Below are 11,175 nucleotides of genomic sequence, written 5' to 3' on the forward strand. Positions count from 1 at the left end.
CAATAGGGTTTATGTACCTTTCAAAGGTCCTGGTATGTTTGGACTATTCCTACTGACATTTTGAGAGTGCAAGTCTCATGTTCTCTCTAGTTTGCCTACAGTCTGTAAATCTTGAAATTTCTCAGACTTGTGAATGTTAAAAATTTCCACATTGAGGAATCCTCCATTGGAACAAATTCCCTACTGGAAACATTCCCCATTTTGATGTGAGAACTGGCCAGGATCAGAAATGGGAGGACCTCTACTCCACCCGTACTTAAGACTGCTTTAGGGGAAAAAACTCCTTGCTAAACAATGAAAGTACTTGGACCCATGCTTATAATAAGGCAAGGAGTTCTTTGAGCCATGCCTGTTTTTAGAATTGATACAATGGGATGCTAGGTACCTATAAAGGTCGGGCAGGTTTTCTCTTGATGGGATTAGTTGATACAGAAGTGTTTTCTCTGGTTCAGACTTACTGAGGGGATTAGTCGACACAGCAGTGTTTTCTCTGGTTCAGACTTACTGAGGGGATTAGTTGACTTAGCTGGAATTCAGATGGGCTGTCTTTTAGAAAACATCTACGGTGATTGGTAGATGGAAGAACTTAGGGGAGGTGACATAGGAAAAAACCCCCTATATAAGAAAAGGAATCTCTTGAGCAAGGGTTCCTTGGATCCTTGGAGATAGATCCTTGGATGCTTGGAGATAGATCCTTGGAGATAGATCCTTTTGGAGGAGGCCCTTTGAAGATCTCTTGAGAAGAAGTCCCTTGGGAGGCTGACTCTGGCTGGAACTCCCTCTGGGGAGACTCTGTTCCCCAGACATCCTTGCTTTAGACAGACCTTGTGGTGAGTGATAAAAGACTGACTGACTGATCTCTCTCTCTTAAGACTCAGGTCTAGGCCATGTTGGCTTAAGGCCCTTCATACTTATTTCCTTTTCTCTCTTTCCTTTAATTACTCATTATATTATTAATTAAATTCTCTATAAAACCCAGTTGACTTGGGCATATTCATAATTTGGGAATATATTCCCTGGCGACCACCTTATATTTGATTTAAAAACCAAGACACTGTAGTGAAACATATTAACAGCGGTCACAAATTTACTCACCCACTCTTATATCTACTACAATTTAAGTCTTCCACTATTTTAACTCACCACAGTTTGTATCTTCAACCATTTTAACTGCCACAGTTTATGGCAGACAACTCATTTTAAATCTTACAAATCTCTATTCTCAACCCCATTTATTTAATAAGATAATATTAATTTTTTTGTTAGAAGTCTTGTTTTAGCCAAAAGTACTGTACCATCCTAAGCTAAGAGGAAGCCCACATTCTTTTAACTCAGCCACATTTTCACCAGTCTTTCTCCTAACTTCTTCCTATTCCACACCATTGATCCAAGTCTGATCTTTGTCTTAGCCATTCAAATCTCAAAACTCTTAATAAACATATAGCCACCTTCCAGAAAATCTCAAGATTGGTCCAAGATTATCCTATTTAATTCAATCATTTAAAGTGGTAGCTGGATGACTCTGTGGATAGAATGCCAGGCCTGGAATTAGGAGGTCCTGGGTTCAAATCTGCCCTCATACACTGTGTGACCCTGGGCAAGTCGTTTAACACCAATTACCTAAACCTTATGGCTCCTTTGCCTTGCAATCGATATTTAGTATCAGTTCTAAGACAGAAGTTAAGAGTTGTTGTTTTTTTTTTAAAAGAATTTATTGAGTACACATACTATAGACCCAGCATGGTACAAAGTCCTAAGAATACACAAACCAAACCCAAGCACCTAATGAAAACTTTTGAGTGTAGGGAAAACCAACAGATAAATCTTGTAGTCTCATTCTACTCAATGTGTTTTAAGCAAGTCACTCATCTAGATGATGGGAATTTTTGTTTCTTATTAGTGTAGATTTTATATTGAATTAAGTCATAAGTTGTTATAATGAAATTCAAATGATTGAAGTGCAGAATACAGAACAGCTATACTGCATATTTTAATACTATTGTGAATAATTCTATAGTTTCTTTGAGATATATTACACTACTGTGTAGCCATCGGGTCGTCGTCGACCCCTGGTGAACCAGGGCTTTGCTCACCCAGCATGTGAAGACTGCTTCGGCGGAACAGGCGGAAGAAACCAACAAGAAGGTTCAACAGCTGAGATGGTGATGCAGCAAGGCACTGTAGAGTGCTGAGGGCGTGTTGGAGCACAAAAGACAACAGGGCCATCCATTGCAGCTGAGGAAGTCTCCAGGTGTAACGACTTTTCATGCCACTGGACCCAGGCTTCCAAAGCCGAGAGAGTGGGACCGTCTCTGTGCATGGACTTTTCCACTTAAATCTTCATGCACAGGTGTCTTTGTGCACAAAAACGCACAAAGACAATTGTCATCCTCGGTTACTGAGAGACTACTACCACCATTACTGTGCAAATAAAGAACAAGGGTGTAGTAACTGTGGGAATGCAGAGAAAGAGCCAGGAGAAATTATCTGGAAGTCAGATTCCCAGGGTTTGGCAGCTAGGTAATGCCTCTAGTGTATTGCTGAATTTGTGTCTTCCCAAGGTCAGGTACTGGGATACCCCTTCTGTGGTTAGGGGATGGGCCAATTCATCACAGATGATGATCAATGCATTCTGGGTCCCATCTGTGCTGTTACAAGGGAACTGATTTGTGCATCCTCACCTGTGCTCTCCAGGAGAACTCAGATGTCTCTCCAGAGAGTCAATAACTATAGAGTGGAAAACTGGGAGGGAAACCAGTACATGAGCTCTGTGCTGCTACAGAATCCCTGTAGGATTCTGATGGAGATGTAGCTCTAACACAGTATCCTCTTGGTACAGATTTGATTTTGGGATAAAATAAGGGATGAAAGAAAGTTGGAGGTCATTAAACCTTTGCAAAAGGAGATTTATTTTGCCCTAACACACCAGGGACATGTAATAATGGTTGAGAAGATTGTTTTCTTAATACTGTTTTATTTGATTTCTAATTGGGCTCTATAACATATTTTTCAAGCCTTTTCCCTCATCCCTAGAAATGCCCTCACATTCCCTGCCCCAATGCAGCTTCTAAAACTGGGATAATTAAGATTGAGTCTATAAGCTTCATCCTGCCTGGTAAACCAAAATCCATTCGTTTTGGCCAAATATGTCCAGTGGTGTAGAGGGGTGGCATGGCTGTGTCCTTTATTCTTCCATTGAGATGAACAGGAGAAAGTCAATCTAAACCTAACTTGATTCCTTCATCTGGATCAGCAAGGGTATTGGAATCCCATGATCAGGTATGTGATTTTCCCATCTTCACAAGAGAGGGCAGGGAGGAACTGGAAAATATGAGCTTATCTTCTCATTAAGTATCCACCAATTAGAGATGTCCTGGACTGTCTAGGGGAGGGCTGAATAATGAGCTTACAAAACTGTATTTAATGTCTCACAATGCTGAGTGAATTTGTCTTTGATCACAGTCTAGGATCACACAGCTAGGAAATAGGTATCTGGGGCCACATTTGAACCCAGGTCCTCCTGTCTCTAGGGCTGGTTCTCAGTCCACTGTGCTACCCAGCTGCCCCCTTAAAGGGAATTCTTTTAAGAAGTCAACAGCAAAACCTTCAGAACCTATCATTCTTTATGTATATCACACACCTCCTCTGCAATTTGTACTTATACGAGTGTTTCATAGACTACTAAGAAGTAAAGAGATTTGCCTCCGATCACACAGAAGCAAAACTTGAACCCAAGTCTTCCTGACTCTGAGACCAACTCTCTAACCCACTATGCTGTGAATTTCTTTCACGTGTTGCATGTTAACCCTGCATGTACCTTAGGTCCAAAGATTACCCTCCTGCTTATTTGGCTTATTGTTGTAACTTTTGGGCTATTGGAACTATTCCTTGGAACATGCACTAATATTCCCAGCTTGGTCCTAGATTCCATCATGGGAGCTGAGGGGAGCCTACATCCTTCCCCTCTCTGGTCTCACTGGGCCAGAAGAGCTGATGACACAGGGGTTATTATTTATTACAAACTTCTGGGCACGTGAGCTTTTTCCTTTCTGACCCTGAGGACAACTTAGAGCTGATAATTAAACATAAGTGACTCCCAGTTGACTCAAAGATGAAAAATGATTTCATATTTATTTATTCTGTATATAAGTATTAAAATTTGTTATTATTTTAAAACCCTTACTTTCTGTCTTAGTAACAACTGTAAGAAAGGAGGGCAAGGGTTAGGCAAACAGGGTTAAATGACTTGCCCAGGGTCTCACATCTAGGAAGAGGTCACATTTGAACTCTGGTCCTCCTGATTCCAAGCCTGGTGCTCTGTCCATTGTACTAACTAGCTGCCCCTGTGTATAAGTTTTCTAATGGATATAATTATTAGACATCATAATGAACATGTTTCCCATTGAAACATATGCATATCAATAAGTAAATACACATATATGGGAAGTGCAGAGTCAAAAAAGGTTGGAGGCCATCCTCGAATTCAGAACCAATAAAGCCCTCTTTGTCCAGGCACTCTCAGAGGCTTGGATTGTTTAGGCAGCCAAAGTAGCCAAAGGACATAATCTTCCTTGTTCCTTGGCCACTTGTGGATTTTCAGAATTTGAAGACACTAAGAAATCTGGGCTGTTCCTTTTATAGGATGCTCAGTTGTCATCTGGGAAGACTTGCCAACTGCTTACCTGTACCTATTGTTAAGTGCATTATTAAAACTTTCTGAAAAGGAAAAAGGAAAAAAATGTATTCCACACATGTTAACTGGTGGTTTTTAGCAGGGAAGGAGTGGTGGTGAAACGGGACAGACTAGGCTTTCAGATCTGTGATTGTGGAGTCCTGATGCAGAAACTCCTGTGTAACTTAACCTGTCCTAGTGCTTCCTGTGGCCAGTAAGAAGTTAAATGACTTGACCAGGGTCACATAGGCTGTATCAGATACACGTGATTGGAACTCAAGTCTTTCCTCCAAAGCTGATTCTCTCACACCATGCTGGCTTTCATTCCTGATGTAGCTGGTTCTTAAAGGTTTGGTTTGGTTTGGTTTTGTATTTTACAGTATTGTTTGGTTTTGTAGACTTGAGCCTGCTAGGGGCCCCTGGCTTCCTTCTTGTGAAGAAGTCTCCCCGAGAATCCCCAGCATTGGACGGTTTGGGGCCAGACAGGGAAAACCTGGAGTTCTCACAGTGCAACAAGAAGATCCAGATTGGCAGAGAACTTTCCCATGCCCTGGATGGAAGAATGCCGACGGTGATCCCTGCCTCCAAAGCCTTCAATTTCTCTTTTGAGCTTTGAGGTTCTTTTCCCTCAGGCTTGGGGGCTTCACTAGAAAGCTCCCTCCTTTGTGACATCACTAGGCAGAGAGGTAGCTAAGGGAACCGATGATTGGGCCTCTCTGGGAACAACAGTCAAGATGAGCAGCTCTTAAAACTGAGAGTAAAGATTCACGTGCAGCAGGGCCCCTAATCCAGAGAGAGAAACATGGGCTCTACCCAGAAAGGCTCCATGTCTCAGACAGTCAAGATGTCCAAAGTCCCGATTAAAGTTTCTACTTCTGTGCGAGGGGCCGAGGTCAACAGTTCTTTGAGTCCCCATCGAGGTCCTTCTTTTATCAACCAGAGGGGTGCAGATCTGTCCCAGAGCGTTTCCCCCCAACGTGGAATGGAAAGCCGCCAAACTGCTGCCTCCCAAAGAGGGCTAGATACCTCTCAACCTGCTTCCCCCCCCTTTGGGACTGATTTCTCCCGAAATTCCTCTCCCCAAGGGAATGAATCTGGTTATAGCAGCCAAAGCCATTCAAAGGCTGAAGCAAGCCGTCCTCGTTCACCTCACCGCAAAAGTGAACATGTCACAATTTCTCCCCAAGGGCTTTCCCCACAAGGGAGAACCCAGAAATTTGATGTTCTTTCCCATTGTAACACACCTAGGATGCAAAGTCCACCAACACAGGACCAACCACGGAAAAATGTGGTTATCTCAGGGCAAGAGGGTCATCGCACAGATGCCAAAAACCCTTCCAGGGCACCCCAGAACCAGAGGGAATCAAGTCCTCCATGGGAAGTGGACCCACCCTCCAAGGTTACAAACCCCCAAGGGGTCCGAAGCCCCCGAAGGCGGTTAATTAACCCAAAGGATGAATGCACTCAGACTACGGTCTATGTTGAGAGCAAACCTGTCTTGAAGAAACCTGTCATTGCAGAGACCCACACTACAATAGTGGAGACCAAACCAACCCAAAAGGTGCAAGAGGCCGAGGCAGGTCCCCGAGGCATAATCCATGCAGAAGCTAAGGGATCCCACAGAAACTTGGGGGTAGCAGTAGAGTCAGCTGTTAAGGTTTCATTCCGTAAGGATCTCGAACACCCACAAAAAGCCCTGTCCCGAATGGAAGCGCCTCAGGAGCCAGAGCCCACTGTCAAGAGCTCTGCTCGGTCAGCACGTGATCCGCGGCGGGTCACCATCCTAACAGATCCAGATGCGAGTTCCAGTCCTTGTCGCCAACAACCTGAGCCACCTTGCCACAAACCTCCAATTTTAAGTTCTTCCCTTAAGCCTTCAACTGGTGCTTTAGAGCAAGAACTGACCCCTCGTCCTTTACCACCCAGGTCTTTACCAAAGTATGGTCCTGAGTCTTCCTGGTGGATCTTATTCCACCCAGAACCTCCTGAACCCCCAAAGTGTCCTGACAACTTCCTACTGCGGCCAGAACCTAGGCAGTCTCACCTAGACCTTTTCATGTCCCAGATAGAGATAGCCTCGGCTTACTGTGAAGAATTAATCATACAGAGGGAGAAGGCTACTTCTCCTGAGCCACAATTTCTAGCTAAGCCTTCAAGAGTGGCCTCAAGGGATTTTCTGAAGACTGCTTTGCAGCCCTTGGAATCACCTGCCTGCGTGGAGGACGGAACCATTCAAAGGTTTAGTGCTTTCTTCCTGGGTATGTTCTGAAGAAGTCTGCCTAGGCGCAGTCCCAATTTAGTGAGATGGGACACTGGTGGGTGGGAATAGTTGGTAATGGATCACATAGTAGGATGATTTCCTTTTCCCAAGACTTATCGATACTACATTTGTGCCCGTGGCAGCAACAGTCACCCTCGTGAGAAAAACCAGTTTCTTCCAAGGGCCCTGGCCCCACTTCCATCCCTCTCGTCTCTGGGTCCAGAGGAACGAATGCGTACTGATTTAAAATTTGGTCTTAAAATGTGGGTAGAGATGGGGCACTGAGCTGGGGTGGCCTGAGGGTATGACTGAGAATCTGGTCTTGCAAGTGGATATTCTTGAAGATAAAATGGAAAAGGCAAAGAGGCTGAGCTTGAAGTATAAAAATGGAAGGCTATGGATGAGCCCTCTCCAACGTAGTTCCCTTTCTTTGGGTATCTTTGGTGAATAAAGGTAACTGTTGGGCAGAATCCAATGTGAAGAATCCAAGTGAAGGGGACGGGAGTTGTTGTGGGCTTTATCATCTGAGGGTAGAAGAAAGACAATGATTTTCTCTGTTGCTTTCAGATGTTACTGATGAGATGCTTAATCGAGTCATCTGGTGGTTGAAAGGTTTGTGGTTTTGTCCATTGATGGCATTTGGAAGTGGGGCTGGGGCTGGAGCTGGGAGGAGTGATTGGAGCTGTTTAAACAAGGGGTTCCACATGTCACTGGACTTGACATTATTTAAGAGAATCATTTAAAGCACACAAAGTGGTCCTTTTGTGTTGAGCTATGAAGGCAGGGTGACCCAAATTTGATGCATTTTGAATTTGAAGGCTTTTTCATCCTTATGGATCTCCTATTTAAATGAAGAGAATCCTGGGATGGAAAATATAGGCTGGTATGGCAGAAACAGCACTGGATTTGGAGTTAGAGAGCCTGGGTTGGATTCCCAATTCTTTTATTTCTTTCCTGTGTGACCTTGGGCAAATAATTTCCCTTCCCTGGGGTCTCAGATTCTCCATTTGTAAAATGGGAAGAGGGACTGGAGAAAATATTCTAAAGGCTTAAGTTTCTACCACCTTTAATTTATCCTTTTAATACATTTGAAGGGATTAGTTGGCCTTGAGAACTTGCCTCAACCCCTTTCCCTCTCCTTCCAGATGTGTATGTATTGGGAGCTACATTAAGAGAGAAAACAGTTGCACTATGTAAAAGACCTTAGCATGAGCTCTACCTCCCCCCACTTGTGGCCATCCAGAGATGTTGCATCCTTCCTGGTTGGACACTGCCTCTCTCCAGCTCTGCCTGTTCTCATTGGACCGCAGATGTAGATGGAGTTGTAAGGGCCCTCACAGGTGATTTAGTCCAACCCATCATCTTTTTCCAGAAGAAGTTAGTGAGGCCCAAGGATAGGGGAAGCACCTGCTTAAGATCACAAAGGCAAAAATGGCAAAGTCTAGATTTGAACCGAGTTCCTATATTCTATATTTTTGCCACTGCATCATGTTGCTTCCAGGCTGGACTTAAGTTATAAATCTAGGTGGCCCAAGTTGTTGGTAATATAACCACCTGAACTTTCTGTGGCCTGGAACGTAGGTACCTGCCCAATGAATAGAATGAAGACTAGAAGCTGTTATTAGGAAGCCTTGAATGAGAGGGAACCTTTAAAATTTCCCCTTTAATCTTGTCCTCTTTCCCGACAGTATATAAAAGGGGATGGGAAAGAAAGAGTCATATGAGGCCTTCTTGGAGGATGTATATAAGTTCCATTGAAGATCATCCTCCCCTTCAGCAGCAGAAAAGTTCCTTTGGGGATCACCTAAACTAGGAGAAGAATTGCACCTGGGCTCTATTGCTAGATGTTGAAAGTTTATAAAGCATTATAAGTAAAATTCCATCCCCCTTTTTTTGTCCACCGGCTGTTTGAATTCCCTTTGCGGCCCTTGGGAACTGCCCATCTTCTAAACTCTCCATTTTGACAGATGATGAGGTAAGAGATCACCTGGAATGCTACTACTTTTGACCTTCTTTCTGTCTCATCCTCTATCCCTTCCCACACTCCCTTGCCTCTTTCTTTGGTCTTTCAGTTGGTGGAGAATTGGATTGTATGAGAAATCTCAATTTTTCTAGGGTGAAAAATAATCACCCCATATATGAGTGAGGTCTCATTTGGCAGAGAACTGTATTAATAAGTGGATAGAAAGATAAAGCATTTATTAAGCACTTATTATGTTCTAGGCACTCTGCTAAGGGTTGGGGATTTAAATAAAAGATAGTTCCTACCCTCAAAGTGCTTACATTCTTTTTTTTTCCCTTTAAGTCTTTATCTCCCATCTTAGATTTATATAGTCCCTGGGTGAGTCTTTTTTTTTTTAACCCTTATCTTCTGTCTTAGAATCAATACTGTATATTGGTTCCTAGGCAGAAGAATGGTAATGGCTAGGCAATGGGGGTTGTGACTTGCCCGGGGTCACAAGGGTAGGAAGTGTCTAAGGTCATATTTGAAACCCAGGCTTCCTATCTCTTGACCTGGTTCTCAATCCACGGAGCCACCTAACTGCCTCCAAAGAGTTTACTTTCTAATTGGGGAAGACCATACATGGAAGTGAAAATCAAAGCAGAAGGGCATGAAGTGGGGAAAGGGTTCTGGGAAAAGATGAATTCAGAGAGGAAATGGAGTCAGAAGTGAAATGAGTCTAACTGTGGTTACACATGAAATAGTGGTCTGAGATAGGGACTCATTATCAGGATTCGGCGAGGGCTTCCAAGCTGAAGTATTCTGGGATGGGAAACCTGTTGGTTATGAGGTAGAGAGGAAATCAGGTTGAGAATAAAGTAAGCATGGATCATGCATGTGAGGCATCTCCCCCATTCTCTTAGAGTGGAGAACAGTTTTACCAGACTTAAGAAATAGAAAATACTACAAGATTCTTGAGCAGAAGGCAAAAAGGGACAATTTGAGAATCCCAGTGAGACCTTTAGGCTTAAGGTTTTCTTGGAAGAATACTTTGCTTGACTAATTTTTCCAACTAGCAAAACCTTACAATGAAATCTTTTCCCCTTTCCTTTCCTTTCCTTTCCTTTCCTTTCCTTTCCTTTCCTTTCCTTTCCTTTCCTTTCCTTTTCTTTCCTTTCCTTTCCTTTCCTTTCCTTTCCTTTCCTTTCCTTTCCTTTCCCCTTTCCTTTCCTTTCCTTTCCTTTCCTTTCCTTTCCTTTCCTTTCCTTTCCTTTCCTTTCCTTTCCTTTCCTTTCCTTTCCTTTCCTTTCCTTTCCTTTCCTTTCCTTTCCTTTCCCTTCCTTTCCTTTCCCCTTTCCTTTCCTTTCCTTTCCTTTCCTTTCCTTTCCTTTCCTTTCCTTTCCTTTCCTTTCCTTTCCTTTCCTTTCCTTTCCTTTCCTTTCCTTTCCTTTCCTTTCCTTTCCTTTCCTTTCCTTTCCTTTCTTTCTTTCTTTCTTTCTTTCTTTCTTTCTTTCTTTCTTTCTTTCTTTCTTTCTTTCTTTCTTTCTTTCTTTCTTTCTTTCTTTCTTTCTTTCTTTCTTTCTTTCTTTCTTTCTTCCTTCCTTCCTTCCTTCCTTCCTTCCTTCCTTCTTTCTTTCTTTCTTTCTTTCTTTCTTTCTTTCTTTCTTTCTTTCTTTCTTTCTTTCTTTCTTTCTTTCTTTCTTTCTTTCTTTCTTTCTTTCTTTCTTTCTTTCTTTCTTTCTTTCTTTCTTTCTTTCTTTCTTTCTTTCTTTCTTTCTTTCTCTTTCTCTTTTCTTTCTTTCCTCCTTCTTTCCTTCCTTTCAAATTCTTATCTTCTGTCTCAGAATCCATTAAGTATCAACTTTAAGGCAGATGAGCAGTAAGGTCTGGGCAACTGGGGTTAAGTGACTTGTCCAGAGTCACATAACTAGGAAGTGTCTGAGGTCAGATTTGAATACAGGACCTCCTGCCTCTAAGTTTGACTCTCCATCCACTGAGCCACCCAGCTGCCCCGGCTATGATCTTTTAAACCTGCATTCAGAGAGGGGTGGTGATAGGAACACTTCACATGTGGCTTTCCAGTTTTCCCTTTGTATGCAGTAAAAGTATCATCTCTGACATGCATGGGGTCAGTTAGTCAATATGCATTTATTAAACACTTACTATGTATCAGGCCTTTTGCTAAATGCCAAAGTTACAAAGAAGGACAAATAATATGATCCCTGTTCTCAGGGTCCTCATATCTTAATGGGAAAGTGCAAATAAACATGTATAGACAAGATAATTTCAGAGGAAAGGACT

General features: G+C 42.8%; 1 protein-coding gene across 1 annotated transcript in view; it reads left to right on the plus strand.

The window, feature by feature from the left end:
* The first annotated feature begins 5,363 nt into the window (after nucleotides 1-5,363).
* SEPTIN4 (septin 4) overlaps nucleotides 5,364-11,175 on the plus strand; it is a 54,016-nt gene continuing 48,204 nt past the window's right edge. Inside the window, exons 1-3 of the mRNA XM_016430323.2 lie at nucleotides 5,364-6,930; nucleotides 7,500-7,544; nucleotides 8,900-8,907. Coding sequence (XP_016285809.2) covers nucleotides 5,475-6,930; nucleotides 7,500-7,544; nucleotides 8,900-8,907 — 1,509 coding nt within the window. The 5' untranslated portion in view covers nucleotides 5,364-5,474. The remainder of the gene's footprint in view (nucleotides 6,931-7,499; nucleotides 7,545-8,899; nucleotides 8,908-11,175) is intronic.

The sequence above is a fragment of the Monodelphis domestica genome, chromosome 2 (genome assembly GCF_027887165.1).
Source record: "Monodelphis domestica isolate mMonDom1 chromosome 2, mMonDom1.pri, whole genome shotgun sequence".
In the NCBI taxonomy this organism is placed as follows: Eukaryota; Metazoa; Chordata; class Mammalia; order Didelphimorphia; family Didelphidae; genus Monodelphis; species Monodelphis domestica.